Source organism: Echeneis naucrates, chromosome 7 (genome assembly GCF_900963305.1).
Source record: "Echeneis naucrates chromosome 7, fEcheNa1.1, whole genome shotgun sequence".
Lineage (NCBI taxonomy): Eukaryota > Metazoa > Chordata > Actinopteri > Carangiformes > Echeneidae > Echeneis > Echeneis naucrates.
In genome coordinates, this window is record NC_042517.1 from 22,194,615 (window position 1) to 22,222,239 (window position 27,625).

Here is a 27,625-nt window from a genome sequence, read left to right on the forward strand (position 1 = left end):
GCCTAAATGATTCTGCAGTGGAAAGGACAAATGAGTTACACAAAGATAGAAAAATACTGCAATGCATCAGGAGACCTAGAACCTACTAACTTGAAACCACTGTGGTCAGATATATGACATATCCATTGAATTGATATGTACTCATCTTTTTTGGCTCTAACTAACTTTTAATTACAGGTTAAACTCAAAAAAGAAGATTAGCCAGAATTTAATATGGCTCATAGGATGGCATTATGTTGTCTGGTGCAGATGGCTCCTAATTTTATTTAACATGTCTAAAATTACTATCTCTTGTAACAAAAAGAAGGACCAGATACACTGGCTGCTGTATAAATTTGTATCTTGTCCTTCATGGGGAACTCCTCAAGTGTTTCTGATGCAGGCCAAGTATCTAAAAAAAAAAACAACAAAAAAAAAAAATAAAAAAACTCCATCCAGTCTGGTTGGGATGTGATAAACATATTGCTACACGGAGTGCACTTATATTGGCTTTAAATCAAAGCTCCCCCCCCTGAATTTATCTGAAAGGCCTGTATGTATTTTGTTTGCTCATCTTGTTTTTGTTTGACATCTTAAAAACATCTCTGGAACTAAAGAGTCACACTTGTAAGTCAGGCGTTTTCATTCATAATAAATAATTATTTGTGGTTGATGATAATCTGGTGAAGATGGGCTGGTGATGTCTCCTCCTTCCAGATGACTGAACCAAACCTCTGAACACGAAGAGAATGAAGCCAAAATCCCCAACTCATACCCTTCCTCTTGTCATGGTTGTAGTTTTGTTGTGGGTTTCTTTTTCTGTTCTCTCTCCCTGTCCCTCCTCTTTCTGTTTTTCAGGCAGTGTGAGTGTGCTGCGGAGGGCGTGGCTGGTTGTCTGGCTCTGCAGTAAGGCTCACCTGTTGGTTGTGCAGCTCTATGACGAGACTCACCTGTTTCACATCCTGCAATAAAAGCCTGGTCAAGTCTCCACTCCTGTGCCGGATTATTCCCGTTGGTAACACAGAGCTTGGCTCCCAAACTATCTTCTGTGAATCCTGAGGCAGATCTCCTTTTTACTGTACTCCCCTGATTCTCTGTTTTTATGCAGTTCTCCTGTGGGCCTCCAGTACCTCCGTGTCCTCCAGTGCAGCCTCTGTTTGTCAGCCAACTACAGCCTCTACTCCAGCCAGCCGTCTACAGCCACCACCTGCCATGTTTTTCCTTTTTTTGGCTTACAATAAACCAACTTGGACTAAACTCCCTGTCTCTGCACCTTCTTGGAGTCCAATCTAAAACTCACACCTAAGACCTCTTTGCTGCGCCATACGCAGACACTTGGACTGCCATCTGGTGTGACATCTCATCTGTCCATTGTTGAGTTTGTTGTTTTTTTTTTTTTTCTTTTTTTGGGAGGGAGGTGGGAGTGGGTGGCTAATGACCCTATGCTTCATTTCGTGGAAAACGGAATGTTTTATGTTTTTATTGACTGGAATAGTGTTTGGTTTCACTGACGAAAGAGAGGGATGAGTCACTAATAGACCTAGATGTGAATGTTTTTGGACTCTGGGAGGAAATCAACACAGGCATAGAACATGCAGAACAGAAGACATGCAATCTCCACACAGAGAGGCCCTAGGCTGAGGAATCAAACCCCTGACCTTCTGTGAGGCAACAGTGCTACCACTATGCCGTAGCACTACCTGGTTTATATTTTCATTTATACAAAAAGTCAAAGGACAAAACTGTGTATCCAGTGGCTACTTCCTACCTTCTTTACACTCCAGGGCCACTCTGGACTCCAGGTTGTCCATTTGCAGCTGAAGACGTTTCAGGGTGCGGTCGGCGTCCCTAGACTTCCTCTTGTAGGCTATGAGCACGGCAATGATGACCAAAAGCAGCAGCCCGCCGCCTCCTCCAATGCCAATGATGGCTGGAAGTGTCAGCAGGCTGTCAGAGTAGATGTGAAGAGTCCCAGGGGAGTACTCAAACCCCCCAGCATGGATCTGAAAACACAAACATTTTTTTTAAATGATCGAGAGGGAAAACTCACAAGTTCCTGAAGCTCCTGATTTTTTCAAATGGCTACACAATCACGTCAGGCTGGCAGCAACTGAGCAGCTGATTTTGAGGTGCATTGCTCAAAAGCAGCTCCACCACAGTTGTTAAAGGAGCGGAACAACATATTGACAACGTATTTATTTTCCCATTAAGACTTTATTTAGCCGGGCTGAGAACTTGAACTGCCAAAAGATATAAACCCAAGCAGTGGTGACTTTTGGAGCAGATGGTTTGGGAATGGATGAGGTGGTCTGACAAGATCAAAAGTTGGTGGTCTGTTGAAAGAGAAGTTGGTTGACCCAATTTTTCACACACGAATCATTAAAGTTTAATCTGCTCTCAGGGTCCGTGCTGGGTAGAACTTAAATATCTTTGGCTGTGAACATTACTTGTCGGAAAGGTTTCCCTTTGTGCTTGTAGGGATGCAGCTTCAGGGGGCTTTGGTAATGAAGACCTCACAAGTTCACTTGCTCAGTCCTTTTAATGATTTATGCTTCTTTGGAATATCTCTGGCTCAGCATTCAGGTTTATAAGATGGATATTTTGTTTTTAATTTTATTTAATTTTATTCCCATCAACTTTAGTTCAGGAAGTGAATGCCGCTGTGTGTTTAACAAAGGTAACAAAGGTAAAGCAGTGCAGTGGAGTGGAAGAGATACAGACAGCATTCATATACATATATTGACACATGGATCACTCAACACACATAAACACTATACACCCACTCAGACAAACTATAAGTAATCAAACAAAGTAATCACTTCACATTTAATCTCTCCCCAAAAGAGATGCTAATTATGGGAAGTTAAGCATGTGTAATTATACTTTTTTGGGGGGGTTGGGTTTCTTTTTTTTTTTGGTATTTTCCTTTTTTAGACTAACAAAATTCCATTAGTGTCTCAAGAGAAAAAAAAAAAAAAAAACACACACACACAAACATAGCAAAGGAATCCATCGAATCAATCGATCCACCTGGAGGGTTGATAACTGATTTTAATGAGGTGTGATCATGCACACTGAAGTTTGTGTAAGTGCACTTTCATGTTAACATTTGGTAAGGTCTCATTGAAAAAATAAAACAAAGCTGCTATTATAGTATCACTGAAGTCAATACCTACAAATTAAATTTGAAGAGACAATTAAAATGGGTTGAGCAGGTTGGTGGTTTGTGTTGGAGCTCGAGCTGAGTTGTAGTGTGTGAGACCTGCTTCAGACTAGTTTGGAACACTGTGGTCAAAGACATTAAGTTTCTATCTTAGTTGTATTCTCCTAAGTCTGAGTCAACACAAACTAATGCAGCTTTCAGCTTCTTCTTAGCTCAAAATTTATCCTGCATCAGGGCTGTCAACCTACAGAGAACCATTAAGCAGCTTTATACAAGCAGCATGACATGATTGAGGTAACATACAGTGATGAAAGAACAGATAATTAGCTATTTGGGATCACTGCCTTGGCTCTCATCTCTAACTGTGACAACAATCATTCTGAAAAAAAAGGTCCACTAATGGAGCAAAGAAAACAGTGTTGTCAAGTGATGTGAGTCAAGTCAGTGGTGCTGTTTTTCCTTTTTGTTTATTGTGGCCAACTGATCAATTGACTAATTTGATTTGACTTCAAAGCAAATTTGATTTTTACCAGGTGCCTCAGAATTAAGGACAGAAAGAAGGCAGAAGACCTTGGGATCAGTATTAAAATCTACATCTATATTTTTTCCTGGTCCTGATGCTGGTACTGACAGGTGGCTCTTCAACATGTTTCCACAAGAAAATACATTCAAATATAAATGAAAGTCTTGGGAAGAACATGGGAGTGGGGAAAATACAGTATGGAGGTTGTTTTAAGCAATAGGGCAGTTTTTGTGAGGCATAGAGGTAGAGGAGACCTTCAATTCAAGGTCTCAGGAGAAAAAAAGGTTGTTAGCTTTGTGAAGTGGCTCTGTTTGCCCTCATATTTCAAATGAAAACTAAGAATTGCAGCAGAGGTCACTGGGATATCTGGTACAAATAACCAGGGGGAAACAAACCCTTCAATGACATGAGTCCAGCATAAGCATGAAGAATTTTAAGATGGCGGCAAATTTTCTGGGCATTTTTCTATTTTTAATCTTGTGACAAACTGAAGGACTGATGGAGGAACTTATAAAGCTGAAGGCCAAAACAACAAACAAGATTCTTCGAAAAACGCAAGGGAGGCACAGAGCTGCCAACTCACAGCTGAGCATTTGAAAGGACACACAGTGGAACACTAGCATGCACGTTAAACTTTTCTCCTTTCAGTTCACCCACACACACACACACACACACACACACACACACACACACACACACACACACACACACACACATACACATACACATACGTACATGAGCCCTACATGTCTAGACCCTCATTGAGGTCCCCTGTATGTAGGTCATGCTACATGGGGAATATTATGGGACCACAGTTGTGCCCCTCTCTGCAATTCTGCAGACAAAGATGTGCACATAAAAACGGGAATACCCTCAAGACCAAGTTCATGTAATCACACGTGCACATGCACACACACACACAGACACACATAGCAGAAGAGATAAGAACAGACAGCTCTATTTTTTCTTAGGCAATTGTCAGGCGAGGGACTTACTCCACCACCTCCACCAACACATCACATCTCTCCAATATTCAACATGACATTTCATTTAAAAAAAGAGAAAAGTGAGGGTTTTAAAAAAAGAAAAAAAAAAAAAATCAAGAGAGTTGCATCTTGGAGCTGACTGTATCCATTGAGGACTATCATACTGAATTACATGGATGCACCGTCAGTGGCTTTCAAGGTATATTGGCTGTAACTCATGAGGAGTAAATGTCATAATGATATAGTGAAATGACTGTGAAAGGACATTGGTTATGAGTGTAAAGGGGGCAGAAGCAGGGGGAGGGTTGGTGGGATTATGTGGTGTATTGGCAGGAAATTTAGACAAACTGAGGTCTGACCTTCCTTGTTACAGATGCTCCGAGAGTTGTGTGGTATTTTTGAAAGTCTGCTTGAGTCAGAGCTGATTAGAGCTTTCAGTCTGCAAACAGTTGACAGCTCCTCACTCTGGACAAATAAAAGCTGAATGAGCTGCTGCAGGAAGCATCTCTGACTTTTCTTTTGACCCCTGCACCATTCCCTGCTGTGTGTCTTTTAGGAAACGAAACATGAGGACCAAATGCAACACAAACAACTGTTCACGCCAGGACTGGTGCTAATGGTCTTAGAAAAAGGAAATGTGACTCTGTGATGATACAATGGTGTTTGATTTGTTGTAAGTTTGACAAAATTTGCACATCAGAGGGGTTTATTAGGTAAACAAGGTTCCTGGATTAGAGCTTAATGTTTGCATATCAGTGTAATACTGAGAGTCAACTGTACCAACTCTTCATACCTTTAATTTGTATTTCTAATTGTAGGACAGAGCTCATTGACATAAACCAAGCCAAAGTGTACCCTCAAACACTTGAATTGTCTTTTAGCAAATACATAATCCATTCTATTTTAAGCCATTAACAAGAAGTAGATATTTGAACCTCACATTGCAGAAACATAAACATGCTCTCTAAAAGGAAATTTTGGAAAGAATTAAAGTGTGTTCAACTGCGGGTATTTTTAAACTGTTAATGAAACATAAATTGATGGCAGCACAGTCCACTGGATTGACAAACCACAGCATTAAATTCAAGTGCATAACTTTTATCATTAGAAAAAAAAAATATATGATTCACTTTAATCAAAAATTTCATGAGCACTACAGCGGCATAGTAGTGCTGTTGCCTCACAACAAAAAGGTCACGGATTTGGTTCTGGTGTCCGGGCCCAATGGAAATGAATGTATTTTTGATTAAAGCTGAGTTGGGGTTGAAGATTGGCTGGTGCAATTACAAAGGGTTTGACATGTTATAGTTCTAGTAGTTAGTTATTGTACTAGTAAATGTCTGCACCTTATAAGTAGATATATCCGTGAAGGTTCTCAGTCATCCAAGTCATCTTAGTCGTGGAGTGTTTAGTGGGGAGTAACTGAACTTCCTGTTTGAAGACATTGTGCCTCTCATCCAAAAGACTTGTTCAGTTCTGAGCATCAGTGTAGGAACCCGGGTATTTAACCAAGAGTTGCTGGGGGCAATCACCAAAAATTAGGACATGGCATCATGTGAGTCGTTACGGTCACATGAGTCCAGGTGTGAATCACCTGAGAGTATTTTCCCCTCCCTGGTTCTATGTGACACCTTGGGGTTATATGGTGCCAGGTGTGTGTGAGGGTTACACCACCTAGGGAGGGTTCCCAAGACAGGTTGCAGACAAATGGTGTCTTAGAGAAACCTTCTCAGAACAGTCTAAACTGTCTTTTATGTCCAGAACGTGGACATTGGAGTCCTAAAAGAGTGACCTTTCTCCTTTAGATGTAGATGTACAGCTGAGTCCTGTCCAGATGAGGTGGCTCTCCTGTGTTGTGCCATGTGTCGGTGGAGGGGTTGTTTGGTCAGAATACTCCTCTGTGCATTGAACTACATTGTGCCTCTTCTGGGCCCGGTCTTGTAGTGTTCAGATTACCCCCAGTTTGTGCTTCAGTGGGTGGTGGGAGTCAAATGAGAGGTACTCGTCTGTGTGTGTGGGCTTCCAGCAGACCTGATGCTGATCCAGGAAAGGGAAATTGCTATCCACTTTATCCTCCCTGGTGAACTTGATGTTCTTCTCCACTGCATTTATGTGTCGAGTGAAAGCCTCCACTTCTTGAGTTTTAATTTTGACCCATGTGTCATCCACATATCTGAACCAGTGACTGGCAGTTATTCCTGTGAAGGAGTTCAGTGCTCACTCCTCCACCGCCTCTATTTAGAGATTGGCCACAATAGGAGACACTGGAGAACCCATGGGACACTGCAGTTTCTGTCTGTAAAAAACTTCATCGTATTTGAAGTAGGCCGTGGAAAAGCAAAGGTGCAGGAGGGTGCAGATTTGGTCAGGGTTGAAGTTAGTTCTGGTGTGTAGAGAGCTGCCTTGTTTTAGCTGTTTTCTAACAGTCTACTGCCTCACTGATGGGTATGCACATGAAAAGAGACGTGACATCAAAGGAGAGCATAGATTAATCTGATAGTAAGGTGTAAAGAGGTGTAAGTAAATAAAGTTCTCTACCTTTCATGTGTAATCTTTGATGTATTTGATGTGGTGTGGTTGCATTTGGGACAGGGTGTTTGGAGATGTTGATGGTCACTGAGTTGATTGCTGATAATGGGTCAGCAGTCTCCATACAAGATAAGAAGTCCAGTTGCTTCCCATTAAACACTCCAAGACTAAGATGACCTGGATGACTGAGAAACTTCACAGGCATATTGTCCTACACTTTCGGAGGAATACTCTTATATTGGTGTGGGAATGCGAGAAGAGTCAGCAGTTGGTCAGCAGACAAACAAGCTGACCCCCTCTGAAGCCGAACAGATCCGACTTAAGGTGTCAGCCACCCTCGCCAGTGCAAAAATGGCTCCCTCCAACATCACCATAAAAGAAAGGGGAAGCAGTTTCCGCACTACGCAAGGATCCAAGCAACACCATCCTTCCAGCTGACAAAGGGAGATGTGCCATCATCCTCAACACATCAGATTACCATACCAAGATAACCTCACTGCTCAGCGACTGTGAGACTTATGAGGTCTTAAAAAGGGAACCTACCAACAGCTACACGTCTTCATGAACGCCATACAGCATCACTTCGATGACCTCCATGAAGCCTATACCTGCTTTGAATATCCCCTCCTCCTGCTCTCATTCTCTCCCTACCCTGCCCAGCTTTACCCCCCCTCGAGGTTTCTGCCTCTTAAATTAAGTTTTTCCTTGTCACTGTCGCCAAGTGCTTGCTCATGGGGCGATCTGTTGGGTCTCATTATTTAGAGTAAACACGAAATGGACTCAGTGATTAACTCCCTAAAACAACAAACTTCAAACTATCACTGCTCCCTAACAACAAACTTTTGCCCTGCCCTATGTGCCCTACAGATAATATCTAACTAGGCCAGTGAGCAGTGATAGCTAACATGTCTTTGGGGTCATCAGGTGGGAACCTCCTTTCTCCTGTGTTTTGTCTAGTTAGGCCCACGACACCTCCAGGAGGCTAGACAGTGAACGCTGGCATCCCAGAGTCACCCCCCTAATGCCAGCCATCGCCACTCCTCACACAAAGACAACTCTCTCAAACAACTACTACCAACTACTCTGACCTCTCACCAATTGCAGCAGTGAACGTGGGGTGGGGATACAGACTCTGGTTCAGGTAGGGGGGAGAAATAGAAGAGGTGGAGATAAAAGTAGGGATGGGATGCAGACCCTGGTTCGGGTAGGGGGCATGAAAGTGTAGAGGGTGCAGGAGGTGGAGGACAAGCTACACTAGCAGATTCAGCAACCAAACTCACCTGAACAGTCCTATAATCAAACCAAATCAAACCCATACAGGCCATATCACCTGGTCTAACTGCATGGTCTCAAAAAGGCTCAAACAGGCTACACCCTCCACTTAAATACTCTTCCTCTTGCTGGATTTCTTCCTCTGGTCCTCCCTAGAGTCTGTATATTTTAAGAGCTCCCCCTGCCGGGGCTCCAGCTATTGTTAGTTCTTCTAATCCAAATCCACTGACTGGATCTTACTGCCTCATCTGGCATTTCCTTGACTATTTTCCTCACGTTCTGTCCCCTTCCTCCTAACTCCCTCAACAAAGCAACACCAGATCTGGCTACAAACCCTCTACATCCTACTTCCACTGGACAAATCCTAGCCTTCCATCCTCGCTGCTCAGCATCTTTACCTAGCGCTGCATACCTGAGCTTTTTCCTTCCATATGCTTCTTCAACTGAATCCTCCCCCAGCACAGTCAGCTCTATGAAATATACTCTCATTCTACTCCTAGACCACCTCCTTTCAATCATTTTTTAAAGAGTTTGGCATTTTTGGCAAGTGCCTGGATGTAACTTTGTTATGATTTGGTGCTATACAAATAAATCTGATTTGATTTGAACAAAAAGAAAGTGACTGCCTACAGAAACTGGAAAAAAAAAAAACAGCATTGACCATCTGCTCCTTGGAGAGGCCATTCCATGCATCTATGGTCTCCCCAAGATCCAGAAGGGAGGAGCACCACTCCGACCCATTGTCAGCAGCAACAACTCAGTGATCTACAACATTGCCAAACACCTCTCCAGTACCCTGTCCCCTCTGGTGGGGAACACACCACACCACACCCAAAAATTACAAAAGAAAGGTACAGAACCTCACTCTGCCGAGGTGATTGTTTCTCATAAGAAGGCATCAGGTGGTCTATATTTGTCCCTGATCCAGGGATTTTATTTAGAATAAATTAAACAATGAAGTGACCAAATAATCAGTCTGGTCACAAAACTGAAAAGGGAAGTGTGAAATTTGAGCATAGTTAAAGTCACGACAGGTCAAAGAGGGACAGAGATGAAGATGCAGGGGATAGGCGCACTGATCTGACCGTGACTTTGTGCTGTCCGGTGAGGTTGGGCCATTCACACAGGAGCTGGCTCTCCGACAGGGTAAGGACACAGGAAGTTTCTCCAATCAGCACTGTGTAGTTCAGGCGACTGTTTCCTGGAGCGGTTGGGATCAAGTTACGACCCTAAACACAGTGAGAGAGAGACGTGTGAAAGAAGTGAAGCTTTCAGTTCATTTCAAAGAAAGATTTATGCAACTGAGAAGAGGAGTGTGAGTCAGTACAATTCAAAATGGCACAAAGCCATTCCCTGTAATAACAATTTGTTTTCCAGAGGGGGAATACAGAGAAATGAGACATGCACAATAAAACAATTTAGTAAAAAGAAAGAAAAAGAAAAAAAAAAAAAAACAACAACACAACACATCTGTAAAACATGATGGCAGGATTCACTGTTATCTTCTTATCTTAAAAGTCATTTAAAGGGTAATGTAGATTTGAGCAAACAACCCTCAGACAGCAGGGCATATTCTATTCGCTGGGGACTATTTCCAGCTATTGATGAATGCATATTTGGTGTTTTATATATGCAGTACAACAGCGCAACAGCAGGACAAAGTGCATGAGAACTAGTTGATTCACTGATTGTTTCAATAGCTTTTTTCAACTCTGATAGAGCTCAGTGGCACAGAGGGAGAAGATACATCAGGGTTAAGAGGCAAACGCAACACTTGTAACAACATCAATCCACCACTCTTTTTCTGGCAGCTGTGTTGACAACAAGTTGCAGCTTGTTCCTAATCTTTGTGTATCTTATTGCGGTTTCATTTACTCTATTTTGAAGTTTAATTAAATCGAAAAACAGGATGAAAAAAAGGGGCATTAAAGCCTCACCCTAGCAGACCAGAGCTGCTTTACTCTGTCCACAAAAAATGAGCACCATAAATAACGTCTGCACAGTTATGTAAATGCTAAAATTTTTCAACATCAGTTCCAGTTTTTCATTTCAATATGAAGCCCAATTTGACACATACTTTACCTGTAATGAAATGGGAAAGATAGTTTCATGACAAAAAGGAAAAAGTAATATCAAGAAAATAAAAAAAGAAAGAAAGAAAAGAAAAAGCAACAGAGGAAAGGATTAATAAAAAGAAAAAAAAAAATAAATGTGAGGAGCGGAACAGCAGAGAGGTTGTGAAGAGAGTGGAGAAAAGGTAAGATAAGGTGTAAGGCAAACAGAGACGAATGAGAAAGAAACAGAGGAAAGAGCAGGAAACAGAACCACTAAGAGATAGGAGATATAGCTGCAGTGCTTCCCGCTGGCTTAGCAGTAGGACGCAGAGACCAACTTCATTTTCCAATCCCATTGTCTCTGAAGGCTGCCACACAGCCTCAATCTGCAACCCTGCAAACATGCATCCTATTCTATCTCGTAGATGCATGCAAACACACTTGGAAAGTTTAAGGCACACGTATAATTGAGTCACAGCCACACATAGAGATGTTGCTAGACATAAACATAACAGGTGAGAAAGCATCTTGAGGGGATGTGCTCGCAGGAACACACAAAGGAAAGCATTCAAGAAACACAGAGACAAGATAAATATTTCTTCCTTTCTGTAACACACCTGGATAAAAACATGCCAGACATTTCAGAAGGTAAATTAATTGCATGGTGAGTACAGTGCATGCGTCTGAGAGAAACACTACCCCAAAATCCCAACTCGCCAAATTGCATTTTTGTCCATCTCATCAGTGCATCAACCAGGTAGGCAAATCCACCAACAAGCCAAGCAGGAGATTCGGCAATTAACAAGAGACTCTTGACTAATAAATTATCATCTGAGAAATAAATTGTGATGGTTAAACTGCTTTATTTATTTTATTTATTTATTTTTATTTTTTTTTCACAAAAATAAAGGTCAGGTAGTGTATTATATTGTCTCCTTATTGTGTCAATTGCTGTGATGGTCAGGAGAGTCAAGCAAGAAGTATTGAACATAGGAACCAATGTGAAAAGTAACCGATAAATGTGTTATTCATCTGAAAGAAATAAACACACTCCTTGCCCAAAAAGTCACACAATATTTCATTGGACTGCCTTTAGCTTTTATTGCTGCACGCATTTACTGTGACATTGTTTCAATAAGCTTATGCAATGTCAGAACATTTATTTCTGTCCGAAGTTGCATTGATTTTTTGCCAAGATCTTGTAGTGATGATGGTAGGGTCGGACCACTGCGCAAAGTATTCTCCAGCACATCCCAAAGATTCTCAATGGGGTTAAAGTCTGAACTCTGTGGTGGTCAATCCATGTGTGAAAATGATGTCTCATGCTCCCTGAACCACTCTGTTACAATTATAGCCTGCTGAATCCTTGAATTGTCATTTTGGAATTTGCCCATGCCATCAGGGAAGAAAAAAATCCTTTGATGGAATAATCTAGTCATTCAGTATAATCAAGTAGTCAGCTAACCTTATTCTTTGAGCTCATAACATGACTGAACCTAGACTTGACCAACTACAGTAACCCCAGATTATTGCATTTCCCCCTCAGGCTTATACAGTGGGGGATCCCGAGGCGTTCCCAGGCCAGAACAAAGATATAATTTCTCCACCTGGTCCTCGGTCTGCCGTGGGGCCTCCTCCCAGCTGAACGTGTCTGGAACACCTCCCAAGGGAGGCGCCCAGGTGGCATCCTCAACAGATGCCAAAACCACCCAAACTGGCTCCTCTCAATGCAAAGGAGCAGGGGCTCTACTCCAAGCTCCTCTTGGATGACTGAGCTCCTCACACTATCTCTAAGGGGACGCCAGCCACCCTTCAGAGGAAGCTCATTTTGCTCACTTGTACCCATGATCTCGTTCTTCTGGTCATGATACAGTTCTCATGACCATAGGTGAGGGTAGGAATGAAGATTGACCTGAAGATCGAGAGCTTTGCTTTCCGACTCAGCAATCTTTTCGTTATAGTGGTGTGATACATGGTGCCGACAACATTGATGCAATCCTGAGCCCCTTGACCTGGAACCCCTCTCCTCGTTGACTGCACCTAAAAATCCTGTCCACGAAAATCACAACCAGGATCGGTAACATGGCGGAGCCCTAGTGGAAGCCAATCCTCACTTGGAACAAGTCTGACAAGTCTGACACAGCTGTCACTTTGGGAATACAGAGATTGGATGGCACTTAGAAGTGATCTCGTCAGCCCATATTCCCGCAGCACCCCGACAGAAACCCGGTCGTATGCCTTCTCCAGGTCCACAAAGCACATGTAGACCAGATATAATTACTCACAGGCTCCCTCCAGAATCCTCGCAAGGCAGAAGAGCTGGTCTGTTGTTCCATGACCAGGACGGAAACTGCCTTGTTCCTCTTCAATGAAAGGTTTGATCAGCCTGACCCTTTCCAGGGAGGCTGAGTAGTGTGATGCCTCTAGTTGGCACACGCCCTCTGGTCCTCTTTTTGAAAAAGTGGGACAACCACTCCAATCTGCCACTCCTTTGGCACTGCCCCAACCCCCACTCATTGTTGAAGAGACGTGTCATCCATGACAGCCCCTCAACACCCAGAGCCTTCAACATTTCAGGACAATTTCATCTATCTATAGAGCTTTGCCAATGTGGAGTTGTTTGACTACCACAGTGACTTCCCTCAGGGAAATTGCAGATGACCCCTTCATCCTCCAGCTCTGTCTCTGCCCCAGAGGGTGGGTACATCAGGTTCAGGAGTTCCTCAAAGTGTTCCTTTCACCATCCGACTATCTTCTCATTTGAGGTCCCAACCTTGCTGTACACAGCTTGGATGGTTCCCTTCTTTTCCCTCCTGAGGTGCAGGACAGTCATCCCGAACAATTTTTGTGCCAACTGAAAATCCTTCTCCATGTCCTCTCTGAGCATCTCCCACGCCCTCTGCTTTGCCTCCATGACCGCCAAGACCACAGTCCTTTGGGTCCACTGGTAACCTGCAACTGCCTCCGGAGTCCCCTGAGATAACATACCCCGAGTGGCCTCCTTCTTCAGTCAGACGGCTTACCTGACCACTGGTGTCCACCACGGTGTCTGAGGGTTGCCGCACCCAGGACCTTGAGGCCACATCTCTCCACCGCAGCACTGGTGGTGGAAGATTTAAACGTGGACCACTCAAGCTCGATGCCCTAAGCCTCCACAGGGATGTTGGAAAAGCTCTGCCAGAGGTGGGAGTTTAAGGGCTCCCGGACAGGGGGCTCCTCCAAACATTCCCAGTGCACCCGCACTTCACGTTTGATCTCACCAAGTCTGTCCAGATGTTTCCCCACAGCAAGGTGGCCTTCCACATTCCCAGGGCCAGTCTATGCCACCCAGGTCCCGTCCACCGGGTCTCCCTGCTTCCACTGCCATCCATTTGGCACTGCACTCAACCCCATCGGTCTTCCCTACGAATGGAGGGTCCACGGATGGGGGAACATTATCCACGTGCCATGGGAATCTCAGTTTCAGCAGTCTCCTTAATTATTTTCTGTTTGCTAGATGCATGATATTATACAGTAATTATCCAATGAGAGGCGCTTACCTATTTGTTAAATTAAATCCAAATGGTAGGTTTTTTTTTTTGACAGGTAGTGTATTATATTGTCTCCTTATTGTGTCAAGTGTACTCTCGGATGAAGTCACTGTTTAACCATTTGATGTGCTGTGAAACACACATACTCAGCAATTAAATAATTGATGTAGCTGCGCATGTGATATATAGTTTTTATTTTTACTCATATGCCAATTCGCATTTGTAATAGCACAAATATTCCGTCTGTATAATTCCCATTAATGCCTCTCCAATCACAACGACCCTGTAAAACTGATAATTAACTACAGCGGTAGCAACTTGGTGTTTCTTTCATTAATTTGTAATTTTAATGATTTCTCAGTCAGCCATACTATCTGATCCATCCCTTGCTTTCTGGTCTAAATCCCTCTATATGGGCCACCAGATGATAACCTTGTATTGAAGACTTGAAACTTGGAACTGAGACCATAGACTCATTAGAAAACTGAGCTAATACCTTTTCAGACCAAGAGTGCAAGTCCATGTCCAGGTCCAGGTTTATGGAAAGTCTATAATTGCATTCTCCTTTAGCCACGATGCAACAGAAAAAAAAATCTCTCTCTCTATATATATATATATATATATATATATACACACCATATCTCAGGAGTAACTAGCACTTCATGCTACTTGCTGTTGCTTCCTCCTGTGAAATCTATGCATTGATTAGGTTTTTTTTTTGTTTTTTTTTAGCCATATCCTCTGAATTGGGAGCTTGACAGGAACAGCAAGAGTAACTTAAGAGAGGCAGGGCTTGCTGAAAGATCAATTTAGACAATTTCATGTGAAATATGAGTTTTAGATAGTCGGTCAAATGATTGACTGTGATTCCATTACAGTGTAAAAATTGTTAATTATCAAGGTTATATTTACATTCTTACTAGAGCATGTACTCTCATCATGCGAGAATTTGTTAAAGGCAAGTAATTGTGAACATTCTAATTCATGAGTACATGTCAATATTTTCATTCTCACTAAATAAGATTTTGTGTCAGGGCACTTAATCTCACTTCATTACCACATGTCCATTACAGAACAAGTCTCTATATAATACTATATATATAATATATAAAATAAACTGATTTGTAAATATTTTCTTCCAAAACACGATTTGCTTTCTGACCTTCAGAATGAGTGGGGATGTGGGCTTGAGCTCCAGTATTCCAGAGGGACTCAGTGGCTCAAACACGGGGTCGGGGTAGTAGCTGAATGACTCATTGAGCACAACCAGAGCTTTCACGTTATCCATGTAGAACCCAATCTCATCTGGGCTGGTGCCAGTCTCTGAAAAACTCAGGTCTGAATCAGCCACTGAAGGAGCCAGGCACACCATTACTGAGTTGTTATATACTGTGCAGTTCTGAAAATAGAGAGAAACAAGCAGAGGGTGAATGTGGTTTTGTGTTCCAAATCAGTTCTAGGTTCTATATTAATACAGACAAAGTGACAAAGGTCTCAGTCTACAGAAAAATGTTCACAGCCTGTAAAACAAGATGTCAGGAATCTTGTGGCATCACAACAAAACAGTCATTGCTGCTCTGCCATGTCCCTTAACCCTGCCCACCTGGACCAACCATCCAACCTTACAAGATATGGATTCTTTACTTGAAATTGGACACGTTCTAATAGGATCAAGCAGAAAACTGAAGATAAAAGAAACTCCTCTGATTGGCTGGCTCACCTGTTATGTGAGAAGCCTGAGAGAAGAGATGTCAAATGACGCTGAGAACATTTTTGGCTCTTAAAATAACAAATATATCTTATGATGGACATCATCTCTTAAAAAATAAAAGACCGGAGAGGTTAAAATATGGACCTTAAATTGTTTACATCTGCAGCTACCAGGGTAAATATGCCATATTTAAATCAAAAATTAAATTTAAAGTGCTAATAATCTTAATAAGGCTCTAGTTACATAGGGCTAGTGTATTAAACAGGCAGCACAACCTATTGTTCAGATAATGAGAATAAGCAGCTAGTTATAATTTTCTTTTAAATTTGGTTATACCCAAAATCTGTTGGGTATAATATAGTATTGTTTTTGTAAATCAATGCCCTATGAAACAGAAATGCTTCTATACCTAATGAAATTATAAATTGGTTGGAAATTTATGATTAGCTATTAATAATGGGGAGTGTGCCCTCTGCATCTACTGTTGGCTGAGAACATGAATATTAGTTGTCAGGGCCATACAGTGGTGCAACAAGTTCATTAGAAGTAAAACAATATATATATATACATACAGTGAATTTCTTTAATCCAACCTAATGTTGTGTCAAAAAAACTACTGTATTTACTTATCTCTACTGTATTTCAAAAGCAGAAAATCTTTTATGGGCAGCAAGGCAGCATAGTGGTTAGTGCTGTTATTTCACAACAAGAACGTCACAGGTTGAATTCCTGGCCCTGGGGTGTTTCTGTATGGAGTTCGTCTCCCCATGCTTGCATTTGTTTCCTCCAGGTACTCAGGTTTACGTACATATCCACAACCTGCCTGTAGGTATGAATGTGAGTGCCAGTGGTTGTCCAGCTTTGTCTGTCTGTGTGTGTTGGCCCTGCGATGGACTGGTGAGCATGTCCATCACAAGATGTAGTTCAATAGCTATGCCCTTCCATGAAAAAGCAAAAGTCACAATCTTAAACAGAGCTCCCAGAGTTCCAGCAGAGACAAATGCATTGATTTTTAAATTCTGCAGCCTTTTATGGAAAATGGCTGGAAGTTACTTATTGGTAATTTGTAGGAAACTGGCAACGGCATTCAAAAAGACCAGCATGATTCTTTAAGTGCAAAGCAGCCCTGTGATAGAGGGCTGTGTTAGATGCGTTGTGAGGCCTGTTTGCCTCAATAAACAACACCTTTATCTGCAGGCTGTCGAGCTTTGGTGTTGTTTTGAGGTTTTGTTCTCTTACCCTCACAGCTCAAGAGCTTTAACTAACAGTAACAATCATCCAAATACTTTAAATATTTTTCTCTCAAAAAGTGGCTTTAGGTTTATTTTTTAATCACAAGAAGATTCTCTCTTCTGTCTCTCTCACTCATACGTGCAAACAGTCTATCTCATCTTGTCTTTTTGTGACACAAGCGCTCATGTGGTGCAGTGACATTTGAAAAGGTAGCCTGAGGTACCATTAGATGTCCGAAGAGACATGAGCGAAACACAGATACATAGACTGCCTGTAACCTTCTGCAGTATAACAGAGACAGTTGTCTACAGATGAACTTGTATGTTTGTGCAGGAATTTGTCTGAGCTTCTCTGTTTTTTAAATGCATGTAAAGATGAATAAATCTGAATTATGTATACAGTACATAATATGTGCCCTGGTATGCTGCTGGATTCCTATTTGTGTCTGTGAGCTTGCGCATGTGCACTGCCTTCTTGGCAAGGTTAACTATATATTAGCTTTTGTTCTTGTGCAGTTTGTAGGGGGGGTTGTGTCAGTTACAAGGATACTCACATGAAAGGATTCTGCCTGCCCATACTTTGCTCTGATCTTTGGTTCTCGGATGGTTGCTAGGTTGGTTCCGCTCACTGTCAGCAGTGTCCCACCACTGGGGGCAGAAAATAGAAAGGACTAAGTGATAAGTGTCTTCCCATGTCAGCCTAATTCAGAATATTTCTGATTAGTCGAGGTCAAAAACACACATTGAATAGGATAAAAACAGTATAAACCAGAAAAACCAAAGATCCTATAGGCTTTGAATATACAAGCAGGTGACAGGTAGCCCTCTGAATAAGATACTGTGATTGGCTGTGACATCACCCACTGGAGCCAATATGAGTGTCCAATGTAGAGACTTGACTCTAGACTACACTATCAAAGATGAAGGATGAGAATCGAGGGATTAACGCAGAAGTAAAGCAGCAAAGCTCCGTCAAAGACTCAGACTGACTGAAATCTGAACAAAATTTGTTCATCAGTTTATCCATTGAAGTCAATGTCACATACAACAAATCAGGGCTGTTCAAAAGAGCTGATTCACCCCATTTAAGGAGGAAAAACAGGAAGAACCATCAAGCAACTAAACTCCATGGCTTGAGAGAGTAAAGGGTCATTTAAAATAGATATTTTGTTTTATTTTGAATGAAACCAAAAACACAGCCTTTCTCCAACCTTAACCGAGCACTGCGGCTGCCCAAACATAACACTTCAACAATTTTCTCCTTGCTCTGAGCAGTAATGAAACTGAAAGCTGAAAAATTAAAACATTTTAGCAATACATTCAGATATGATAAGTAACAATTATTTAACTAATTCTGATGAAAGAAAACTTAATCCTTACAGCAATAATCATCACCCAAAGCATATTTGTCTTTGCAAATTAGTGTAAAAATGTAAATTCCAGGACTTGGAGAAAGTGAAAAATTATGATAAGGAGCAGAATTAACATGAGCATTTGCAGTGTCACCAGCGAAACAAACTGTGGTTCAGCACTTTGTGTCATTAAAAACCTTTGAAAATAACATCCTGACCACTTTGTAGGAAACAGAATATTTGGCTCCAAGTATGAAGAAGAGAGTTTGTTGCATCAGGTTGCTTTCAATGATGCACTATTTATTATAGAGCTAACAGAGAAAGAATGAGAACACAAGGGAACACATATAAATGAAAGTCAAAGGAGTAGAAGGAGACAAGTGAGCCAAAGGATTTTTTTTTTTTTTTCCACATTCTTCGATCACCACTTCATCCACAGCAAATTGTATGTTCATCCTTGAGCCAGTGAAGGTCACTACCATAAATACAGTAAGCAGTGATGTTAGAACTTGGCTGAAATCCCCAGCAACATTTTGTTGATGAGTGCTGTGTGATGGCTCTCACCCTCCCAATGTTGAAACATATATGTGCTCGGGTGAATTCTTCAACAGGTTGGTGTGTTTTTCTGGTCTTCAGTTGGTCTGACCTATTTTGATTTTTGGACTTTTTGGATTTTTGGTTTCCTTTGATGAGTTCCTCAGGAAGTTACTAGTGCTGAGGGGGTATCGTGAACTAAAATATGTATCATTGAGAACTTCTAACACTTGTAAAGACAATGGAGTCACTCTGTCCTTGTTACTGTTACACTTGAAACAGATGTATAAGGTACTTATGTTTTACCTTCTCTACACCTGCCATGTTTTGCTTTCTTATTTCTTTGTTTTTTCTCACAGATTTCAGTTTTCTGTATGAAGATCACTGCCTTTTACTGCTGTGCCTCTGAGAAATACAGTGTATAGGAATTCCCATTCAATGTCTTTTGGCATGTTCCCTACCACATGAAGGAGGATACTACACCCTCGCTCACCACTGCATGTACTAAAAGGTTGAAATATAATGTATTTTGTGAAAGGTGCAGCCGCCTCACTGGCCAAAGCATTTTTTAAAAACACAGAGTGACCATCCAATGGCTATTTCGGGCCTCAGTGCAGGGCACAGTTCAAATGGCCAACACCCATGGTTATGATATCTCAATAAAAAAGGGTTCTCAATATTCTGCAAACGTCTAGTTGGGGAAGAACATAATACACCTAATGCTCTGCTATGAAATCCCTGACTCTGTCTGCTGAGTCCACTATCTCCATTTGAAAGACAGTGGTTTTTAAGAGTTGCTTCAGAGTTGCAGGGGTGTGTAATTATGAGGATGACTTCTTACCTAAAGAAATATATATTTTCAGAGAGATTTACCCCGTTTCCCACTGTGTTGTTGTTTTGGCCCCTCTATCTTATTATGGAGATTTATGCTTAAGCAGAAGCTAGCCCATTTAAATAGATACATTTTACTCATCCTTCTCCACCAAGGTTCATAATGATTTCAGTAGTTTTGTATAATCCTGTGAGTGGCTTTTTATTCTTTCTATGTGAAGGTGATGGACTTTCTGCCATCGCACTCAAAAAGCATCAAGTAATTTTGCTGCTGTTTTGCAATATCACTCATCGTTTTAAGTTATATCCAAGCAGGTGCTACACACTGCATGTAATCCAGACAACATGAAGGCTGACAAAATGGACAAGGTCACTGAGATAATTTACATCATCATGTCTTTGACTGAGGTATTAAGTAAACATTTATCCCAGACTTGGCTTGCAGATCACAGACTGGACTCTTCGTGTCACCATGTATTATTGCTGATTTACACAGTGATAGGGTAGGACAAGGTGTATGTGATAAAGACACCTGTACCACTTCCTGCATTGTTGATACACCAAAGGATTCATGTTGAATTTTGACCCAGGGAGTTTTTTTCCTTGGACAGTCTGCCCATCACTGGAATGGGAGAATGAGTCTCATTGCTTCTGAGTTACATTGGTGTCTCTGTAATATGACTGTTAAGGGGAGCATCAAGTGGTGTTTTGACAGCTGACAAAGATATAGCAATATTTGCCTCCACTTTCACACATTGTGCTCTTGTGATTTTTGCTTGAGCACTGTACTCTTCAAAAGCCACATTTGGTTCAAGCCACAGAAATTGTGACACCTCAAGTCAGGATGGCTGACTGCTGTGATAATTTGCCACGATGTGGTGTAATTAATTTTGCAACAACCAACCTTGTTCCACAGAGCAGACTGCTGTTAATATTAAAATGTTTCAATATTGTAAAACTTCCATCCCAAATCTAATAATGATTTTTTCTCATTTCAAAATTTACACCCCACTTTGAATATAAATTAGTTTTCAGATCTGTGTCCGACAGTGAGCCTTCTCCTGAAGTGGATGGTTTCCATGCACTAATTAATTTATTTATCCTGGTTATATATTAATTTATTGATCATTAGTACTGCTTAATCAGAAGCTCAGGTTTGTACATGTTGCCAGATAGTAATATAATTTTAATTTGATGTTTATGTCATTGCCACAAATGCATCTTGGGAAAAAGACTGCAGACAGCACTCTGCCCCCCCCCCCCCAACCAACTTGATGTATATTTGTGCTGAGTCTCTCTGTCCCTGTTGCTCTTCTCTTTGTCTAAGAGAGTCAATTTATTTCAGCTACATGCTTCAGGGAACAGACAACAAGACAATCAGGATAAAGTCTAAGGTATAGCTGGGGTAACCCAACCTCGGCTCGGTTTTTGTTTCTTTGTGGATTTTCCCTCTACTAGCCATTTCTTTCCTCTCTTCTTGTTTTCTCTCCTTTGTTCCTCATCTCACCTTCCACTGGCCTAATCCTTCTCCATTTTCCCTCTGTCGCTTATATTTTCTATTTTCTTTTGTTATTTTTTTATTTTTTGTTCTTTGCTTCCTTGTATGATTTCTGCAACACTGTTAGCTCAATTAAAATTTCTTTGCAATTACAGTAGAAGTGGTAATTCCACATTGAGAAGAGCTTCATCATCAGAGCAAACTAGTCACTACCATAATGAGAAGTGGACCAGGCCTAGCTGGTTATCATGTGGAATGGAAGTGATATAAACTGAAGAAAGGTAGCTGTTGATGGGCAAATGAATGAAGTTTGATGTTTGATGTGAAGGGTTCAGTTTATACCAGAGGTATCCAACTCCAGCCCTCCAGGACTGTTGTTGGACACCCCTGGTTTATACTAACATTCGCTATGTAGTGATAGTATAGAAAAAAAAAAAAAAAAAAACAGCTCCTTTTAAGGTTTGAAGCAAAACTAATTCATGCTTTAGAATCACAGGGACCTGTGACTTAGTTCATGGTTTGTATTTGATGTCACTAGATGGGGTGCCTTGCTCAAGGACACCTTGCTGAAGTACCACGCCTTATACTCTGTTGCACCCAGTTAAGGAGAAAAGTTCAATATTTTCTTCCAAAATTGCTCTGCTGAAACCCAAATAGCTCTCCTTACTGTCCCTGGTGAGCACTCCTCATTGATTTATTTCCGAAGTGCCCTGTCCTCTTCCTAAATGGAAAATCATCAACCAACCACAATTATAATGCGCTCCTCTGTCTCCTCGCCCCCCTACACTCTTTCTCTTTTTCTGTTTTCTTTCAGCCACTCTTACTGTCATCACCCAAGCATAAGGATAGTACTTTGGAGGCGAGCATACGTACACACAAATGCAGACAATGTAGCATATACGAGCCAGTATATTATATCAGTTGTTTGTTACACATTATACCTGGGCCAACACATGACACAGAGGCTGAAATGTATCAGCTTAATTAAAGCTTCCTTTAGTTCAGGAGTGGGCAATCTTTTTCAATCAAACACACTCTGTATAATATGGTTAGCCTTGGAAAGCTCTCACCCGTCTGAACAGTTGGCTGATGTAGCCCTCCCCGTTGTAATGATACTGGATAATAAAGAGTTCAGATACACTGCAGGCTGTCTAATAAGAGAAAGAGGCAGTTGAAGTTCACTTGACAAACTTTATATAGAGGCTTCACCGCCATTCACAGTGTATCATCACACAGTCGTACACTACAATTTCCATTGTGCATGGTTCTGAAATGAAAATGATAAACAATTATCAAAACAATATAAACATTTGTAATCACTCATGAATGTACAAAAGAAATTCAACCATGTGCATATTGAAATCAGAGCAATATTAATTATATCACACATGAAGAAAGGGAACATTAGTCTCCATAATATTAAACATAAATGCATATGGATGATAGATAAAGTATTACAACTCTCACACAACCTCAAGAAAGCTAAGGGAAAGGCTCCTCAAACGTTACAAATGAACCAACAGACTCACCACAACAATTAGCATACAACAATTAGCAGTCCCATTCACACATAATGTAAGTAATAGCAGCTGCAATTAACAGACATACACATTACAATAGAGCTAACATCACAATTAAGCTAGCGAAAACGTGACCAGACTTAGTTACTCACAGTTTTCATTAACACACGACATGTTTGGAAACTGTCACTCCTGATGCCTGTCTGGCCGTCTCTATCTCGTTGAGTGAAAGGAGAAAAAACAGTAGCGGTAGTGGGTGGAGACAGGCTGTTAGAAGTGCGACATGATTGGTCAACTGTGGTAACCGACTGACAGTTGGACTGACAAATACAGAACTGCTAACCAGAAATAATAACTTGAATGAAGTAGATTGTTTCTTTTAACAGCCGCCCCCAGATTTCTTGTAAAAATCTGTTCATCATCATAAAGGCCCGGTAACTAGGAAGATCCTAATCAGGTAATGCAGGGAGGGGAGATGTATGATCCAGGCCACTGGACGTGCATAGGTGTGGTACCCAACCTGTACTCTCACAGTCCTGACTCAGTCATCTGATCCAGGGAGGACTTCTGAGACCCGTCCCACTGGCCAGAGTGCTTGGGGTAACTGTGAGTCTACAATCGTGACCGTGGCACCGACCTGGAGATCTAGCGCTTCAGTATGCCATTTCTGACGTGCTTGGAGACCAGGTAAGTAGAACTTTAGAACGTGTCTCCAGAAATGGTCCCCGTCAGCAATGGATTATGCCTCCATCTCCGCCGACTCAACATTTCTGACTCCGGATACATGACCTGTGGGAGTGACGAGTATGGCCTATCAGCCCTATCAGGAGAGAATTTGGGGTTACTGAGTCAGAGTCAGAGATGTCTGGGGAGGTATAACCAAGTGGTTTTGAATTGAGGATCCCCTCAATCTTGATGAGGACTGTCCTTAGCACCTCTTCTGTCACAGACTGAGCACCTAGGGTGAAAAGCAGAGCTTTCTTGAGGGAGCGGATCTCCCTTTCGCAGCAACCACCAAAGTGTGGCGCATTTGTAGGGTTGAAGGAAAAGTGTATTTGTTGGCTGGCAAGTTGAGCTTGGACCTCAGGCTGGAGAGCTGCAAAAGTTTCCTTTAGCTCTCATTCTCCTCCCCTGAAGTTTGTCCCCTGGTCAGACAATATCTGTCTGACATGGTTTCCCGTGCCGAACCACAAAGCGTCGTAGTGCCATCAGGTAAGAGTCAACATCTATGCTGCTGTGGAGATCAATGTGGACTGCACATGTTGTCAAGCATTTAAAGATGATTCCCAATCTCTAGTAAAGTAAAACGCAGGTTTGTGAAGACAAAGTCTCGCTGGGGGAAGATCAGTCATTCTAGGAATCTGGGGGGTTCTGTGCCATTTACTGATGACATCGGATAGCTCCTCTGCCACAGATGAGCCAATACTTCCGACGAACTTCGGTGAATACTTGCTTTGGTGCAGGGTGAAAAAGCTTCTCATCAAAGTCTTTGATGATCTACTTGATGATCCAGTGCTGGGGGTCAAGCACAATTGGGCGTATAGTATCCTGATAAAGCAGAGTTCTGTGCCGGAGGTGACTTCTGACCCTGATCAGTCGAGTGGTACCATCTAACTCAGAAGCAAGAGTGACCAGGCAGCTACTGGCGGGTACTGCCTCTCCTGCTTTCAGGTGTGAATCAATCAAACAATCCCTCTGAACTTGCTGGAGAAGAGCTTGAAGTCACTGGCAGAGGGACTTCCTTCAGCCACCCCATGAATTGAATGTGCCGTTGCCTCCAGAAATTTGTCCAAGGTGTTGAACTGACTAGCTTCTGGGGTGTCTGGGACTGACAGAAGGCACAGACAAGTATTTGTCGGAGCTCGTCTCCCTCTGCAGGTGAGGTGACTGGCTTCTTAGGCCACAGCTTGGGAGTCCCTTGTAGAAAGGATGGGCCCTGGTACCACTGACTCTGTTTGCCTAACTCTGTAAGAGTTTTCCCACAGGTAATTTCATCGGCAGGATTACTTAAGGTCCAACTGACAGCTGGATTGACAAATATAGAACTGCTAACCAGAAATAATAACTTTAATGAAGTAGATTGGCCTTTTTAACACACTCGCACCACACAAGCATTTCAAGATAAAATCAGATTTAGATTATTTTATTTGTATCTTTAGAGCAGTGTCACACCGTGGTGAGGTTGTCTTGTCTGGGCTCACTGTGTCTCGTCATTTCCTGTTTTATTTTGAAATGCCTAACTCTCCTCTCGTTTCAGAACACTTGCCCTTCCTCATGTCTCCAGTGTGTCCTCCTGATTACCGATTGTCTCCACCTGTTCCCCATTTTCCCCCACAGTTCAAATAGCCTGTCTTTCCCTTGTCTTGTGCCAGTGTGTCGTCATTTCATGTCTCACACCAGCGTACGTCCAAGCCACAGTCCTCGTCTCCTTGCGTAAGCCTTTGATCCTCTACGGAGTGAATTTTTGTTTGTAAACTTCTATATCTGAGTTAGCTCATTTCCAACAATAGCCTTTTGTTTTTCCTCTATATGAGCAATTTTTTTTTGTTTGTACAATCTGTTATTTAGATTGATGTTCATAGCTTTTGTGTTTTTCCTCCTTGAGAGTGATTTTGAGTTTTTATACATTTTTTTAGAGTTACCTTGATCCTCCGCTTAATAGCGCGAGTGAGTTTTCTTTTGTTTAGTCAGGTTTTCCTCCCTACGGAGAGTTTTGTGTTGTTCCCCTTTTTCCCTCGTGACTCCCCGCTACAGTTAAGGTTTCATAGCCTGGTTTCCTTTATTCACTCGGTTCTGAGGTCATTGCTACCGAGAATAAAGTCTGTGACTGACAAAACCTCTGCTCCTGAGTCCTGTGTGAGTCCCAGCCTGACAAGCAGACGAGGGCATTGTCTGGCCTGTGCACCAGATCTGACCCGCACAATTGTTCAAGGCTAAAGATTTGCCTTATGAGGCAAATCTTTAGTGTCATAAGTAAAAGGTATTGTTTTTCCTTCAACTCATGGACCAGAAGAAGCGGTCATGTGGGCAGGATCCGGGCCACAGGCCACACAATGCTGAGTCCTGCTCTAGCTTGAAACAACACACACCATTTGTACATGACAGTGTTGTTCTTGTTAGTGAGGGGTGTGTTGTTTAGTGGTTTTCTCAGCCAGATAGAGGAGGGATCTGGGGCGAAACATAAAGGACTCTGGGAATCAGTGGGGTGCGTGTGTGTATTCATGCATGTCTTATGTATGTGGGATCATCAGTCCTTTGTGAGTTTTCTGAGGTTGGTGAGCCCTCCTTTTGAGGGACACAGGCACATACATGTACCCTCACAGTAGGTGTGCTAAGCAGTGATTGGGCCTTGCTGCCTCTTGGCCAGACCTACTGAGCAAAGAGAACAGGGCAACATTCATCACCATCCTTCTCTAACAAGCTCTCCATCTATCTGCTACCGTCTACTGATGAGTCATGCAGAAAAGGAGGCAACACATATTACGTAACACACATTCGTAAGGAGCAAGAGGAAAGGAGTTAAAATGAATGGAAACAGGACTGCAGAGAGCCTTGTATGAAACTGTTGAGGTAAATAAGGAAGGTAGGTAATGAGGAAAAACAGAGAATGTACATAATATACAGTGAATAGTCACTGTCAGATTGAATTTGTTCAGGCAAGTGAGCAATGTTTGAATCCTGTAATCTAGAAAGCAAAGCTTTGCAGTAAAATTCAGACCTGGGAGGTAATAAACATTGATATATAAAAACTGGTTGTGGGTGAAAAATCAACCACATATGTGCCATAGGCAGGATTAAAATCAATGATTAGTCTGATATATATTAAAAATCATGCAATGTTCCGCAGAGAAAAGCTGAGTATTGCAGTGCCAATCCAAGCATCTGTCGTAAAGAGTGAAATGTGTGAGCTTGTGCCCTCCGCTGCCAATAAATTTACTTTAATGAGAAACCTTTGCTTGTGTGTGGTCGTACCCAGTGATGCTGAAGTCAAGTTAGATGCTGACTAGAAGAGGCTGTTAATTTATTTAGCTCGGTATACATTCACACACAGGACAGGGGATGGGAAGCTAAGTAAGAAACCAAGTGTAGGTTTAGTAGAAAGGATAACTCAAGTCTCAGATATTATCAGTTGATATGCATGAGCTGATGGCTGATTGATTTAGCCATCAATTCCATTCTAATACTTAATGGGCTATATAATCTGACAACCTCACATTCCTCATTTTTGGCCCCCCTGTTATGGTGCTGCTGCTGCTGTTGGTGGTCGTTTCCTTGACAAAAAAAGGATTTGCTTGAGCCAGATGAAATATGTCCATACACAGAGTGTCAGTTCATCACAATCTAAACCTGTGGTCAGAAGTCTGTAATTTAAACCACCTCAAAACTGCTTCCTTACATTTGTACCGGGGATGCTGCTCCATCCTGTTCCAGTAAAAGTTAATGTCTCAACCCTCACTTCTTCAAACAGCAAGCCATGACATGGCTGTAAAATATGTACTAACCATCAGGGGGCGACTCCACTGGTTGTAAAAAGAGGTTAAATATTGTCATCTATGGGAAAATATCCCTCTTTCTCCTTTGATTTACTAGCTCAGTACATGTCTTCCTCATGAGTTTATAGTCTAGTTTTAAGTCTTCAATACAACATGATGTGTATTTTACAAATGATGGCCCCATTTTGAGAAGAATAAACCGGAAAGCAGGGGCTTGATCAGTTTGCAGGACTTCTGTGTGATTAACAGATTGTGCCACCCAGTCAAGACAGAGTACAGAGCAGGTCATTCCTAAGCTCCCCCTTCTCCTCCACATGCGGTTTTGACCAAAACTCAATATATTTGGTGCCTTTATTGAATCCCCACAGGAACTCTCCACCACAAATTAATTTCTAGGAACAACAACCATATTTTGCTA

General features: G+C 41.9%; 1 protein-coding gene across 1 annotated transcript in view; it reads right to left on the reverse strand.

Moving 5' to 3' along the window:
- The window catches only part of LOC115045717 (plexin-A1-like), a 229,084-nt gene that overhangs the window by 23,657 nt on the left and 177,802 nt on the right, over positions 1-27,625 (reverse strand). The window contains exons 16-19 of the mRNA XM_029505519.1: positions 17,534-17,627; positions 15,199-15,435; positions 9,538-9,681; positions 1,748-1,982 (exon numbers count right to left, since the gene is read on the reverse strand). Of these exons, the coding sequence (XP_029361379.1) occupies positions 1,748-1,982; positions 9,538-9,681; positions 15,199-15,435; positions 17,534-17,627 (710 nt within the window). The remainder of the gene's footprint in view (positions 1-1,747; positions 1,983-9,537; positions 9,682-15,198; positions 15,436-17,533; positions 17,628-27,625) is intronic.